At 50.3% G+C, this 15,979-nt stretch overlaps 2 protein-coding genes across 2 annotated transcripts in view; one reads left to right on the forward strand and one right to left on the reverse strand.

Moving 5' to 3' along the window:
- The window catches only part of LOC144152999 (toll-like receptor 7), an 88,128-nt gene that overhangs the window by 50,561 nt on the left and 21,588 nt on the right, over positions 1–15,979 (reverse strand). The gene's annotated exons all lie outside the window — the stretch shown is intronic.
- On the forward strand, positions 4,705–14,857 carry LOC144152638 (uncharacterized). Its single transcript, XM_077683984.1, has 4 exons — positions 4,705–4,955; positions 6,276–6,394; positions 10,523–10,813; positions 14,595–14,857. Exons 2-4 carry the CDS (start codon positions 6,305–6,307, stop codon positions 14,826–14,828), a joined length of 615 nt encoding a protein of 204 aa, XP_077540110.1. The 5' UTR covers positions 4,705–4,955; positions 6,276–6,304; the 3' UTR covers positions 14,829–14,857.

A 15,979-nucleotide genomic window follows, 5' to 3' on the forward strand; every position in this document is an offset into this window, starting at 1 on the left:
CCCAAAAGACGCCAGAATAAGAAGTTGATGATGATGATAGTGAGGTTCCTTGGTGAATGGCATATACCCAAACATGGGATCGGCCAAACATCAGGGGTATGAAAAAAGATGTTATTTATTTACAGGCTCTTCTAAATAGGAAATTTAGAGAGGCTGAGAATACTTTTTTGAAAGTAAAATCCAAAGTAAAAAAATAGAATTGGGAAGACCGAAAACTTATTACGTAAGTTGCCACCGTAAAGGAATCCAATCAGAGCGGGAATCGATTTGCGTTTTCTGGACTGAGCACACTTCCAGGCGGCGGTACCCCCGTCTCGGATGCCCCAACCGAAACGAGACTCGGCACAGATAATGCAATCCCCAGGCTGCGAAGAAGACTGAAGGATCTGATCTTCGTCGTTGTCGGATCGCGTTGTGAGCGCGTAACATCTATCATCAGCGTAGTTGATGACACGAACCTCGAGGGCGCGAGCCTCGGAACGAAGCGATGGCCACGACGGCCATGAAGCCGGAGCCGGAACATCGCGGTGAAGGCGATTTTTCTCCGAAGACTGCCCCGGCGGTCAAGCAGAAGCGGTCGGGCAAGCGACGACGCAACCCTAAGCGTGGCAGAAGGGCGACGTCGAGCGCCTCGGCTGAGCAGCCACCGACCCCGCAACCGGAGGGAAGTGCTGTCGTGGGGGAAGCGGTGACTACGGTTCCGCCACTCACCGATAATGCCGATGTGAAGGTGAGTTCTCGTTGCGAAGAACCGGCTGTCAGGATAGGGAGGCCTTCGGTCGAGGGACCCTGCAACACTGCCGATCAGCAGAGGGCGAAAATAAAGCTTAGGCAACGCCACCTGTTATACACACGGCATTGGCTTAGGAGAGGTCCTGGAGGCCACCGTCACATTGGGAGGAGTGTGGAGGCAGTCACGTGACTTTTTTATGCTCTCAACTAAATGGAAAGCTGGGCGAGTTGGAAAGTAACAGCGCAATGAGCGACGAGGGACACAGAAGAAATTCACAAGACGGACCGCTGTGAATTTCTTCTGTGTCCCTCGTCATTCATTGCCCTGTTACTTCTCATCAAAATCACGTTCTCGGGTCACTAAGAGCCACTTCGTAGCAAGGACGCCCACCGAGGGCTGATGTCACTGCGCGGCCGAGCCGATAGCCGTAGGTCGGCAGGCGCAGGACGTAGCGGACGATAGTGGAGCGAGCAAAGGCGGAGAAAGTGGCGCGCATGCGCCAAACAGAAGCTACAAAGAAGGCTGACTAAACGAGTTACCCTGATATTCTGAGTCCTTCCTTCACTCGAGCCTCCAGTGCAGGAGGTCCTTGGAAGCGATTTCCCAATGCAGAAGCATTGTGGAATCCTCCCCTCAGCCGAGTGGAGGGTGCAAATGGAGTGAAGGAGCGACAGGTTACAAAAAAACCTGATGGTCCGGAATTGCTCTGTAGGTGCCGGAAGGCGGTTCTATTCTGCGAGTGTACGCTGTTTGGAGGATTGAAAGATAGTGTCAGACTGTCAGTCCTCAGAATGGTAAACCGACTTTATGAAGATGATTCTTGCAGGCTGAAATGTGAGCCGCTAGAATACGTTCGCGTAGCTTGCTGGGTTAAAATAGCTCGTGAAAAAGACTAAGGAAATTGTTTCCTCGCCTAGATGCCAAAACTAACGAAGGTAAATCCAGGATGGAATTTATAGTGGTTATCCCAAAGAAGTCCACTGTTGTAGTTGGATAGTATAACACAAATTCTTTAGGCCATGTCTAGTAAGTGTATTAGGTTTCCCTCCTTGGTTGAAATCCTAAATGCGCTGCTGAGCACGAGGTCGCGGGTTCGATTCCCGGCCGCGGCGGCCGCTTTTCTGATGGAGGCGAAAAGCAAAAACGCCCGTGTATACCAGATTTCGACGCACTTTAAAGATCCCCAAGAGGTCAAAATTAATCCGGAGCCCTCCACTACGGCGCGCCTCATCGCCTGCGTTGTGTCGGCGCATTAAACCCAACAATCAATCAATGATATCCCGAATCGAAGCAGCACGTCCAGTCTAGAGCAAAGAAGTAATTCGCAAATAACTAGTTTTAACGTTGAAAGGGCCTGTGAAACGTTGTCATGTACGTACCCGAACATGGAATACCATTGCTGATGGCGTATACAGAGTGCACGGACCGAGTCAGATCCGTGATAATATTTTTAGAGATATTTGTAAGTGCTCACGATTTCCAGGGCGGCATATTTCAGGTGATGGGTAGTCAAGGAACGGTTAGACTTGGATACGCGAAGAAAATGTTTGCTGTTAAATCACATTACCCATACTTTACTCCAGACAGAAATAGCCTTAAAATCGGGTTAGGGGGAAGTGCTTCGTCGTCATTCGCAGAAAAGGATACAACAATCGGCGAAAAGGGGAATGGTAGAAGTTACGCGTGAAGGTACGTCGTTAATGTTGGTAAGGAAAAGCAGGAAACCCAGAACAAGCCCTTCTGGAACGCCAAACGAGCCGGCCGTCCGAACGTGGTCCGATGTTATTGCTAGCTTAAACGAACTGGGAGCAGTTAAATCGAAGCATTAAAGTCAAAATAATGGTTTTCGAATCAAGATTAAAGTTATTGGGTATGGAAGTAGCCGTTCATGACATACTTCGTCGAATGTTTCAAAAAAATTTTAGGAAACTGCAGTCGGGGACAGAAAAATGAATGTCCTCCAGTCAAAGGTATACATTTTCGGTCGTTGCTCTGTCCCAGGCTTCACCAGAAGAACCGCCCGAAACGGTGCCTGCTGAGCGGTCAACGGCAGCTGGAGAATCCAACAAAACGGAACCTGCTAAGTCATCTGGAACAGAGGGGGAACATTCTGAAACGAAGGATGTTCAGCAGCCGACGGCAGCGGATGATCGTTCTGAGTCAACGCCTGTTGAGCCATCGAGAGCCGCAGAAGCTCATACCAAAACGAGTGATGTTGAGCGGTCGGTCGGAGTGGAGGAACGTCCGAGAACGAAGCGTGTTGAGCAGTCGAGGGCAGCGAAAGAGAAACCTGCAGAAAAAAACGCTATGCAGCGGTCGAAGACAGTGGATGAACAGCCCAAAAAGAAACCTGTTCATCGGGCCAAGGTAGCCGACGAGCGTTCAGAAACGAAGCCTGTTGACACGTTGAGGGCAACGGAACAACGTGCTGGAACGGACGATCTTGATCAGCGGTCAAAGGCAGCGGAGAAGCCGCCTGAAACGAAGCCGGTTCAGCGGTCGAGGGTGAACGGAAGGTTTTCCAGGCCAACAAGGATGTACTACCGCCCCCCGTGTGAGACATTGATTCCAATTAACACTTTCTAACGGTCCTCTCAGCGGAGAGCTTACATAATTTCCCCAACTACAGAAATAGGCAAGCACATAAATTCGCGCCTATCGTGCATACCTGAACCAGTCATTTCGCCTAGGCTGACGACAACAGGATTGACAATGGTGATTGCTTTTGGGAAATAGGGAAAGCTGATCGGACAAGAACATTGCCACGTCGTTCTAAAAGTATGTCCTAAGCAAGGGTGCCTCGCAGATACAGCAGTTTACGTTACTACAGGCAGAAAAATACGCATAATCAAAAATAAAGCCTAGTTTCCCCGAAATGTCCAATTGGCACCCGAGAACCTCATTGCCCCAGTTGACGCCCTTCACCCTCAAAAGAAGAAGAACGAAACCTCGGCAGTTGTCGGTCCTTCAACTTCCGTTTTGTGTCGGGATCTCCTCTTTGTCTTTAATGTTTGCCGCGTCATTTTATAAGCATGTCCGTGCAGCTTACTTGCCGCGCACTACTGTCGTAGGTTCTGTTGACATCACAAAAGCTTTCGCTTAGTCCTCCGCAGAAATTCCGAGCGGCCACCCTTGGGTGCCACCGAGCAAACTGGCCGGTCACGAAACGAAGGTGTGGTGACTGATGCGGACACGGACTCCAAAGACGTACAACCGATCCATCCATTTCCACAACGCGGCTGGGGTGCCAGGCCTCAGCAGCTCAAGGTGGGGGCTGCTTGCACTGTCGGTGCATGTTACTTAACTATATTACAGAACAGGAATAGAAAACGTATCTGTTCTGTCGCTTGAATTACTGAAAAACTTTCAAATTTGTCGCGACAAACGCCAGCATTAATAGCAAAAACCCCGAAACGTAGTTGTCGGTATGTTAAGTGTTCGTAAGCCTTGATGCAACGAGACTAGAGGTACAACAATCGCGCTGTCGTGTTTCTTGGCAGTGGCCTTGTTCGGCGGCTGCCAAGCACGCAAACAAAATTTGGTGAGGTCATTAAAACCAGGCGAGGATACATTGACTGGCGAGTTCATCTTGCAAGTGGCCTACCATTGCCAATGAAGTATTTTTGAAGATAGTTCAATGAGAGTAAGTCAATGCTAAAACGTGGATGCTACGCCTTGCCTTAAGGCTTGCGCAGAAAAACAAGGCGCAGCAACGTCTCTAGTAAGGCGAGATTGTTTTTTAACCAGTTCGCAGCTTGAGCATCTCCAAGAATGCATCACGACGAAAGGGTACGGTAATGCCTGTTGCTTGTACAACATACAGGTACGTGATGGGAGCACGGTGCAGTAAAAAAACTAAAAAAAAATGTGGCGCACGCATAAAAAGAATTTCTAGCAGGGATAGCTTGTCTTTGCGATAGGGCACGCGGTCGTGGCAGAGAAAACAGTTCACAGCTGCTTTAAGAATGCATCACAGAGGAAGGGAGCGGCAATGTCTCCTGTCTTGTCCTCCACCAGGGAGGTCCTCGACCAGGGAACGGACTCAGCAAGCGCGGTCGTCCTCCGCCCAGGGGGAAGGGGACAAGCGGAGCTCAGCGGGGCGGCCTCCACCTCCGTCCGCAAACCTTCTACAGCCGCAGGGACCCCCCACGCCCACGCGAGCAACAACAGGGGAATGCTGGTCCTTCCAAAGAGCGGGGCATCGTTGACCGAGCACAGGAAGGTAACAGTGAAGGGAAGACTGCATTGAAAGGAAGATTGCAAGGTCCAGATGGACATGAACGTTATTAGTGTTATTACATTATTAGATAACACGTTATTAGAGTTATGGCAGAGTGGAAAAGTGGTTCCGTAAGGCACGCGGTATACGGTTGCAGCACTTGCGCGTGCGCACAGCCGGTTCCGCCGCAAAAACCACGGACTACGAAAAACGTGGGAGACTGGAAGCACGTGCTGTGTTGCTGCAGCGCGCGTGGCCTGTCTTCCACCTTTTCCTTAGTTCGTCGTCTTTGCGCTGCTTTCGTTATGAACCAATTCCAACTCGTCCAATTGACAGGCACACAAATCAGTGGCAAATAATAGGAGAATAATTACGAGACTTAGCGTAATCGTCGTTTATTTGTATTAGGTTATTTCCCGGTCTAGTTATCTCACGTGAGTAGTTCTTCCACATAGCTTTCAGGTTTTAAATAGAAACATACAATACAGCAGAACCTCGTTGATACGTCTTTAAAAAAACACGAGGGATAAACGTACTATATGGGTAAACGTACTTTCTGGGAAGAAAAGTACTATGGTGTATTTGTAGTGTTTACAGTTAAGAGCGCAGTCACCTGGGAGTCGTATGAACCGGGAACGTATCAACGGGGTTTTTACCCGTTATGCCTTGGTGCTGGGAAAGGGTCTTTATTGTGTCAAGTCCGTCTGCAGTTTGCCTGCCCTGAAAAGGTGCAGTCATGCCTGTTGCCTACCGGGTACCTTACCGGGAGCAATTCTCTGCTCTACGACAACTCTTTGTTATGAATGCAGAGAAACTCTGGAAGCGTTGCTTCAAGAGGCTCAAAGTTAGAGCGACGCAGTGCACGCGTGCATGAAAGGTTGAAATAAGCGACTAAAGTGTCCCCCCGCCATACAAAGAAATTACGGTTATCTGAAGAGCAACAATGAAGAGCTTTAGCTGACCGTTTTCGACGGCCCGCTCCGGTATGGGCGGGCCGCTCAGCGCAACCGGAGCCAAGGCTGTTCGCGGCCAAAGGCGTCACGCATGCGCAATGGCGCCCCCGCTTGCTGTCGGAGAGGAGCGGACGGTGAAAAACGGTCACCTAAAACTTTGCTAATGTTGTTTAACTTTGCTTGCAAACTTTGCTATTGTTGTCTTACAGTAGGCCGCCAAACGGGGCAGAGCAATCGAGCAATGTTCGTTAGCCTCAGTCATTCTTGTATGTGTGACGGTTTACAAGATTTGGAGCGTCTTCACGCAGTGCTCACATTTTCAATGCTTAGCGGAGATTGTTGTTTTGAAACACCATTTTCATTATTGCAGACCCTGACTCGCTGACGCCGCAGGAGACGATGTGTCTCGTGCGAATGATCTGCGCGAAGGCCTTACACGTGGACGGGGCTACCAAGGTCCTCGCGAACCTCTGCTTGACAATCGTGACGGTACGGTGCACCACAGCTGCGCTATTTTTCGTTTCGTTGCAGGCTACTTTTAGAAGCAAAGCATCTCTTGCTCGGGGTTATGTCCCTCCATCGGCGTGCGTCCGCACATCTCCCCATCTCCCCACCAGCTGTGCGATAACGCCGCTCTCCTCCTCTCTCTCTCTCCACGCCAGCTGTGCAATAGCGCGCGCGCTGCTCCTCCTCTCCCCCTCTCCCCACCAGCTGTGCGATAGCGCGCGTGCTGCTCCTCCTCTCCTCCTCTCCGCGCGCCGCTCCCTCAGTTGCTGTTTGTCCGATGAACTGAATGGACGCCAAGGGAACCGGCGGAAGTGAAGCCGCTTCGAAACGCCAGCCTCGAGCAGCGGATCCCACACTGCGAGAAAGCGAAGCCGCTTCGGCACGCCAACGTCACCAAGCGGATCCGTATGCGGTTCGCCAACGAGAAGCCGCTTCGAAACGCCAGCGTCGCCAAGCGGATCCGGATGCCGCTCGTCAACGCGAAAGCGGCCGCGCGCGCGACGGCGGGGGGAGGGGGGGGGAAGGGGGGGGAAACTCCGAGATGCTTTGCATCACCACATAGTTCCCTTCGGGGAGATGGTGTAATTTTTTTGGTCTTCTGAGGGCTGCGCCACTCTGCTGAGTGCCCCTATGTGGACTGCTTCAGCGTCGTGACGGGGATGATATGCTTCCGGTCCTTCTCTTCGTTGGCAAGGATTTCGTTTCCATGCGACCTCCTATCAGGGTTAACTTGGTCCAGAAATACAACAAACAGCGCGGTGAGAGAAGGAGAAAGAGAAAACTGACAGCAGAGAAGTAAGCTCAGACAGCTTGGCTAGCTGTTCCTTCTCATCATCATCACCATGATCATAATTAATGTATGTACGCTCACTGCAGGGCCAACACCTCTCCCATAGACCTCCAATTATCGCGGTCCTGTGCTAACTGCGACCAATTTATCCCCGCAAACTTCTTGATCTCCTCTGCCCGTCCAACTTTCTGCCGCCCCCTTCCACGCTTGCCTGCTCTAGGGATCCACTCTCTTACCCTTAAAGGGACCCAGAAAAGCCTTCTGTGAAAGTTACAAAAGGCCAGTATTGTCACGTAGCACCAATATAGCGATGCAATGCCGTTGGAATTATTGATCTACATTCAGTATTAGCTGCGCCAGAAGCAATTAAATGCACCTCTCCCCACTTGCCGATGGACTCCTCCTCCCTCTCTGCCTCCTTCAAAGCAGCTATAGCTACATTCCTGCGCCTAGGCTCGCGTCAATCACTGCGGACCCGCCTTTGCCGCCTTTGCCTCGGGATCGCGCAGGAAGGAGGAAGAGCAGCCGGAAGCCAATGGCAGTGCCGCCGCCGGCGGCCGACCTTGCCGGCCATTGGGCGAATCAGGGGGCGCCTTCACCGTTGCGTCAGCAGCGATCGCCGTTGCGTCACCCGCGGTCGCCGTTGCGTCACCCGCGGTCGGCTCGCTGCGGCGTCGCGCTCATCGGCTGAGAAAGGCGATCTTCAAAAATTGTTTACAAATTACCTGTACAACGTGTGGGGCTCACACTTGGCTCAAAAATCCCCCGTTATGTGTTCTACCACCTGAATGCATTTGATTGCCACCTTCACAAAGCTTTTCGGGGCCCCTTTAATGACCAACGGTTATTTTGTCTTCGCATTTGCCCTACCCACAGCCATTTCTTCTTCTTAATTTCCAATAATATGTCCTTAACACGCGTTTGTGGTAACACACGTCTGGAAGTTACTAAGGGTAATAATGGTTGGAACTTGCAATCACACAAAAATGCACACAAACACCAACTTATGCGGAAATACACACGCCACATATGAGCGGGAGTATGTTTGCGGAGCTCAGTCCGTACCGCAGTTGCACGCAATCCAGGCACGTGAGTATGGTGCACCGTGATTCAGTACGGGCAGAAGTAGTAGGGTGCGCAAATGCAGAGCTGTTGGAGACGGCACTGCATTTGTGCGCGGAAAGTACTGTGCAATAAACCGGTGGTCATACTTGCCACCCTGCCACCTGAAACTCGCCACAGATCAGGTTTTTTGCCGGCAGGTGCAATTGCAGTTAGCCTCAGACTGCGTTGATGCGCAGTTTGGGAAGAAGACGTGCTGTGAGTAAATCATGCGGCGACTTTGCCATAAGAGCAGCATCTATATAGAAGCGATGCTGCTACATTTCTATAGGCCACGACATCCACCCGATCAATAATCGCTCTCGGTCTTTGGTGAAAACATTGCGCCCAGAGGGTGACATTTATAATGCGGACAATGTTTTCCGCGCTATCCCTAAGGTTGGCGCCATAGCCAAAGCATTCTTCTGAAATAGATTGTTTCTGGCTTACCTGCCAAGCATACCAGGAAGTATGTGTGGCAAGTAAGCGAGGTAAGCGACGTGGTGAACGGGACATATAGAAAGCAGATTGCAATTGTGAATTGTTAATGATAACTGTTACGAGGTTGTCAGTTGACGCTGGATAAGTTGAGACCACTGTAAGCACCAATGGTGTTAGAATAGGCTTCACCTCCTTCGCACCAAATGTGGAGCGGTCGTTACCGAATGTAGACTTTGGAAGGGTAAAAGTTTCCTGACAAGGATGTGCAGAATGGTCGAGGCAGCCAAAAAATGTTTGTGTAATATATAGGAAGTTCGTAAAGTTGAAGAGTAGAGAGTCGTTTGTTGCCCTACAGCGTTGCCCAACTAACAGAAAATGTCTCAGCCACCGAGTGTAAATGTGTGAAGGTGTGTTAACCGAACGTCACCAGGTCGTCAATGACCTCGGTGCAAACACGACGGCCATCAGCTTTGAGTCGTACAAGGCGATAGGTAGGTATGGTTGGTAGACGTCAGTGCATGCACCCCGCTCAATTGTAAGCATATGCGAAAGTGCTGCAAGCGGGTTGCACAGCGCCGCCACGCATCCGCGCCTTTTCACTGCACCGGCACCACATATTTTTGTGTACTGGTGCCATGGGCCGCACGTAAATTGAACAGAACTCTCTATTCACCGTGTCCTTTAGTAGTTGCGCCTACAGGCATGCATCTTTTCCACCCTCGTGTTGTTGCTGCGCCGCATCCCAGCTGCGGGCAGTCTCGCAGTACTTGCTGCTGCCGTCGTTTTCAAATGGCGGGTACGACGCCATTTTTTGTGGCTGTCTGAACTGGACGCCTGAGGAGCATGGCCGCCACGGATGGCTAGTGCCCACGGAAAATTGCTCAATGAACCTACTAACGCTATCGCATTAATTTCAACTGCACGTGGTCACCTTACACCAACGTTACGATATGCGTTTTCCTATATTAGCGGTGGAGGGGGGATGCGTAACAGAACATCTCGGGCCATCTCCATTAACGTGAAACCTGGGGAGGGGAGAAGCATGCAGTGCATAAGTGTATTCTTGGCACTTTGGCGTTTTTGCCTGCGGAGGCGAAACCGTAGTGGGGTAAGGTACACAGCTTTGCTGTAAAAGTCTCGTGTCTTTGAAGCACGAATCGTCCTAGCGCGAGGCACTGGAAAACGAATGTTCCGGTGTGTTCTTTTAGTACGCATTTTTGCCCATGGAGTTGAAACGTTCTAGCGTGGGGCGTTGGCATACGAGTGTCCCGGTGTTTTAGTACCGTGACTACATGAGACGACGACGACAGGAGACGCCGACAGCCCGAGCCCCTAAGGTTCCTCGCCCTTAAAATCAAACTTGCTCGCGAATCACGGTAAAAGGTCCTTATACCTTGGCATTGGAGATTTTAAGCTGGGATATAGTAGACTAGTTGGCCGTCTCGTGGGGTGTTCAGGCACCCATTGATTCAGGCAGGTTGGATAGTCTGTCTTGGATATATTGTGTCGCGCGTACGCGACCTATTAAGTGGTGTTGAATATTCCGCAACTTTAGTTATTCAGGACTCTCCCTTTCATCGAGTGACCGAGGCACACGTAACGCACGAAAGGGAATTCAGTACGTAACTACAGTGAAACAGCGGCGTAGCATTGGAGTATTTGTAGGGTGTTTCTCGGTAATATGTGCTTGATTTTGCTTTCGGCAGAGAAGGTCACATCAACTTTCAGACCCCTATCGCCCATCAGTACAACTCTGCCGACGTGGCTATTCCTCGCAGAGGCAGCGGAGCGGCGCCTTCGCACAACTTCTTGTGGAAGCATGTAATCAGTGGTTTATCAGGAGGGACGAGCTGCTTCCCCGTCGTGTTCAAGGCACAGGAGTAGCGCCGAAGGAGCCTGACACAAAGGGGCCCTGTTACAAGTGGACACTGTTCATCGCCTTCTTGTCCGAGCTGCTGGCGGGCATTGCGGGAGCAGGATCTCTCGCCAATGCCGTGTTTCTTGCGGTGCTACTTTGTGAGTGCTGCGAAATAACGCTCCGCTGTCCTGCCCGCAATGCCCTCGAAGAGGTGAGTGCACTACTCATGTCGTCATTGAGCTGAGCGATGTCCCCTATTCTGTCACAGCATGAACGCTTGGGCACAAGTACACGTACGGAAATGTTACACCAGTAGACCAACTTGTGGCACCCATACGAGTATTCAGTTAGCTGCCTCCGCCGTCAAGGCACTGCACGCCGTCCAGTTGAGCTTAGTACACTATAGATGCCCATACTGCTCTGAATAACCTCGGCAGACCACAACTGTTTGAGATAGGGGGCGAGGCAGTGGAAGTGGTAAGCGAGTATGTCTACTTAGGCCAAGTAGGGACCCCGGAACCCAACCATGAGGCAGACATAATTAGAAGGATAAGAATGGGGTGCAGTGCATTCCGCAGGCATTCTTGGATAATGAATGGCAGCCTACCATTGTCCGTGAAGAAAGTGTATGACAGCGGTGTCTTACCGGTACTCAGCTACGAGGCAGAAACTTGGGGGCTCACTAAGAGGGTTAAACTTGAATTGAGGATGACTTAGCGAGCAGTGGAACGGAACATGATTGCTGTGACATTAAGGGTCAAGAAGGGAGCGGAGTGGATCAGGGAACAAACGCGTATTGAGGGCATATTAGTAGAAACTAAGAAGTGGGTGTGGGCAGGGCATCTGATGCGAAGGCAAGATAACCGTTGGTCGTTAAGGGCAACCGAGTGGATTTCTAGAGAAGGAAAGCGTGGCAGGGGGCGGCAGAAAGATGGGCAGATGAGATCAAGAAGTTTGCGGGGATAAATTCGTCGCAGTTAGCATAGGACCGTGTAGTTGGAGATCCACGGGAGAGGCTTTTGCCCTTCAGTGGGCTTAGATAGGCTGATGATAATGATTATGATAACCGCTCGCGGAGACCAGCGCGTCGGTTAGTAACGGAACTACTTGGGAATCCGACGGCGCATCACGTAACCCTGTTTCAGAGAGACTGGCCTTTGCTCGGCCAGCTCCCTACTCGTTGCATGTGTCAAGGTAGCTACTACGGTCTGGGTGTACGCATGTAACAGCCTCTGGGAAGGCTTTCCCGATAATGATGTTACCGGCACGTCTCAACATTTCGACAACCTCCTCCGCATTGTGTGCCCCCGCGGAGTTATAACGGCAGCCGGGAATTTTTCGGTTAAATCGCATGCTCCTCCTACCATTCGCACAAATTTTATTGCTGGCTGCTTGTACTGGTCAGTTGAGTGCAGTTAGGTGAAGCTGACTCATAGTATTGCTTATAGTGCGGCGGCCCTTCAAGTCCTGTAAGTCAGGATTGATTGTTGCGGCGTCAGGTTTTCTCCTAGTTTGCCACCGACATCCGACAAATTGACGATAGCCTTTCTTTGAATAGTACTCAGGATTGGTAGCCTCATTGCCCCTCCCCCCCCCCCTTCCCTTCACGAGTTCGATTGTGCGACAACAAGCAAGCGTTCTTTCGTAATTTCTAGAATTAAGTGTTTCCAGCTCTTGCAAAAGCTAAACAACTTGCAATGGCGAAATGGGTGTGCCTAGTTCGCTTTATTGCAGCAGTGCGGAAACAATAATTAATTACACCGAACTTTGTTTAACTAGCTTGGGCAGCAGAGTTCGGTTTTTGCTGGCTATTCCATATCAATTCAGTCTTGCTCAATTACATTTGACTCATTTATAGGTACGCCGTAAAACAATAAACGAATGAAATTGGTACGCAGTAGTACAACTCTTGATCGGTACGCCATAGTTACTTCTAAAACTTTGGAAACGTTCGTACGTGTTGGGGACCGGGTTCGCAGTGAGTTGAGGAACGCCGGTCGTCTAAATGCCGTATTTTTAAGCATGCGACATTGTGAAGTACTTCATGCACTGCAATCGTACGATCTAAACCATTTTAAGGGCAGAGCACTTTAGGGGCCCGGCTTGTCGTTGCGGTCACGCTATCTAGCCATCGCAGTCACGTGCCGTCACGCACCAGAACAGAGGCTTCGAAAGGGTATCCGCTTGTCCCTCAATCCAGCCTTCCGGCCAAAGGTTAAGAGCGTACTTGAACGAGAGGTTTATGTAGGCAGAACCGTTCGAAACAACTGGAACCGCTGTCACTTGTCATACATGTCCCAATATTTAGCGCAAAGAAAACTGCACGTACGTTTTAGGCAAGAGGCAGTACCAGTGTTCATTTAGTTAGGAATGCTCGTTGGATTAGCGTTTACCACAGTAAGTGAAGCAGCCGCGGACGAACAAAACATCGGCGCGCTCAAAATGCCCCCGAAAGGCGGCACGTGCGAGATGAAAGCAATCACAAAAAGAGCAGAACCCGCCGCGGTGGCTCACTGGCTAAGGCGTTGCGCTGCTGAGCACGAGGTCGCGGGTTCGATTCCCGGCCGCGGCTGCCACTTTTCTGATGGAGGCGGAAAGCGAAAACGCCCGTGTGTACGAGATTTCGGCGCACGTCAAAGATCCCCAGGTGGTCAAAGTTAATCCGGAGCCCTCCACTACGGCGCGCCTCATCGCTTGCGTTTCGTCGGCGCGTTAAACCCTATAATCAATCAAATACAAAAAGAACAGAACTCCCACTCGTGCTGTTCCAGGCAGAATGAGATGTAAAAGACAAACAAAAGGATGCGAGCTGACCCAGGAGAAGGTGCGCGAGCACTGGAGAATTCAAAGGCGGGAAAATTGAATTGCATTGAACAAACCTGCGTTTAAATTCACCAAGAAGAGTGAGACAGATGGGAGGAGCGTGAGGGGTAGTAGGGCTGGTAGCAGAAAAAATTGGGGCTCAAAGGTCGTTAGAGGTGTACAGGGCAGAGAAATCGGACATCAAAAAATTTCTCCGATAATTACAACGTAGGTTGCTTGAGAACTAAGAGCTTTGTGGGGAAGTATACAGAAGATGATAGGGTACGCGTGGTGGGCGGAAAAGAAATAAAGTACGCGGAACACAGTTTTAGAATGTGTCTGTGTCCACCCAAACCTTCAGGAGGAAGATATTCGGCTTTCATAAGCCCTAGGATTTAGGGTACAACAGAGGGAGTTCACTTCAAGGCTGTCGAGACGAATGAGATGAGAATGGTGGTGGACGTAAAGAAGAGAGGGGAATATTCCCTACGACAGCTCCCACCTGCCACATAAAAAAATAAGTATTTTGTACTTGCCCTCGAGCAGCGGTAGTATTAAACTAAGAGTGTAAAACAGATATATATAGTTGTTTTTTCTTGGTAAGATGACACGTCATCAGCCCGTTTCAAAGGGGATGCCACTAGCAATAAATCAAAAATCGATCAAGCAAAGAGCGGGGAACGGTGCCACAGCCACTATGGCGAATCGCTGCTCTGAACTTCCGACAGCTTTCACGTTGAGTGGAACTTTAAAAAACAATCACGAGTCTCCACGAAGTGAATCATGAGATGGCGAGTGGGCGAAGCAGTGAGGATCGTTCTTACCGTAAATCACCCGTGGCATTGCCCACTCGCGCATGTAAATGAGTGACAACGCGTGTGTACAGTATATGCAATTCCAATGCAATCCAATCCGATACAATTCAATTTAATCAAATCCAATCCAATCCATTTCTATCCAAATCCAATCCAAATCTATTTCAATCGAAATACAATCGAATCCAATTCAATCAAATGCTCCGGGCGCATGCGCAACACTCTGTACACGGACGCCAAGCCCCGGACAGAGCGAGGTCCTAAGGTGCTTCGCCCCTAAAGAAAGAACTTATATAGTAGCCAGCTTAACATTAAACCGTGCTTTGTCCACCGGAGCTGAGTGAGTAATAGATTAAGCATTGCGAAACTTCGCAGATCAAGTGCCTCCAGTCTGCGCTGACGGTGGCCGGGGCGGCTGCTGAGTCCGCCGCTGCGCAACACGTGAAGAACCTGGTGGCTGTGATGCAGCGTGCCAGCAAGGATCCAAAGTTCCCGCCGGAGGCACAGAAGATCCTTTTGGAGCTCACCCGCTCAAAAACCTCACCCGCGAAGTCCAAAGCCAAGAACACCACCTCTACCCGCCAGGGGCGAATGCGCGGCAAACGGTGATTGCCGCCAGGGTCCCATCAAGTACTCTTTTTTTTTTTTGGCTCAAGGTCCAAATAAAGCTTGTTTTTGTGGGCCCCGTACACAAATCTGTCTCGTGTCAGTGTCTTAAAAATCACTGTGAACGGATATTTGTTTAAGCAAGCACACACTGCTGAAAAGCTTGCCGAATGTATCGTCAGATATGATTATTTTGTTTGTTTTAGGGAAGCCGATAAGGCTTTTAGATGACAATTAGCCAATGCTTTCGTATGACGAGCAAGAAGCATCTGATACCGACAAATTGGGTGCATACATCACAGCCAGATTGAATACCGGGCTTGGATTGGCAATGCCGGAGCTGTTTCGCCTTACGTGCCCGCTGCATCAATACGCGGAATGGAACTATCAATATGTCACTGGCGAATTACCAAAATCTTGAAGGCGTGCTTTATACACTGACTAATCAGCAGTATTAGCCTTGCATCACGGGTTGACCTGTGGTCATTGTCCGAGGCTTACTCATTTACCCAGTACCAGTGCGGAGTTGAGGGAGGCCGTTTTGCTTAGCTCCGACCCGGAAAACTTTCCCAGAGCATCGTGCGGCCACCCGTTGGAAAGCTTATTCCTAGCTCTATTCGACGATAGATTAAGGTCGTCCAACTGGCCGAAGATGCGCCTCGAGCCCAAGGGCTGCAGGCCCCTGCCTGAGGGGGAGTAATCCTTGAAGGCTCCCACTTCCCCTGCCTTCTTTCATCCAGTTTTGGCTAAAATAAAGTTATCATCATCATGTAAATTAACACTATCGGCTCTCGACAATTTTCCTGAAGAGCACCTGTGGAGTAGAGTGGGCATTGGGGCGAATAATTTCTCTCTACAGCTTCGATGCATTCAGATTGTGACACATGACGAGGGGTAGTCAGATGATATTTACGAGCCAGAAGGCTGTCAAAATGTTTTAGTCCCCGCGCCGCTACTCTGTCGTTTCCCGGGCTGTAGCTGAAGTTCTGATGTTCCACACATGTTTCGACACGAATTTGTATCGCTTCACGTCGCCTTTTACGAGGTGACGTGAAGCGAGGGGCATTGGCACGAGCATGTATGTACACACAATCATTCCCTTTGAAGAGCGTCTCCGTTTGCTCAGGTTTCCGGCCCAACGGTATTTTGATGAC

This window comes from Haemaphysalis longicornis, unplaced genomic scaffold (assembly GCF_048455015.1).
Source record: "Haemaphysalis longicornis isolate Haplotype H1 unplaced genomic scaffold, Haemaphysalis longicornis Haplotype H1 scaffold_9, whole genome shotgun sequence".
NCBI lineage: Eukaryota > Metazoa > Arthropoda > Arachnida > Ixodida > Ixodidae > Haemaphysalis > Haemaphysalis longicornis.

Coding starts and splice junctions, on each gene's coding strand:
- LOC144152638 (XM_077683984.1), top strand. CDS start 6,305: ATGTGTCTCGTGCGAATGATCTGCGCGAAGGCCTTACACGTGGACGGG. Junction 6,395..10,522: donor TCTGCTTGACAATCGTGACG/GTACGGTGCACC, acceptor TATTCCTCGCAG/AGGCAGCGGAGCGGCGCCTT. Junction 10,814..14,594: donor CCCGCAATGCCCTCGAAGAG/GTGAGTGCACTA, acceptor GAAACTTCGCAG/ATCAAGTGCCTCCAGTCTGC.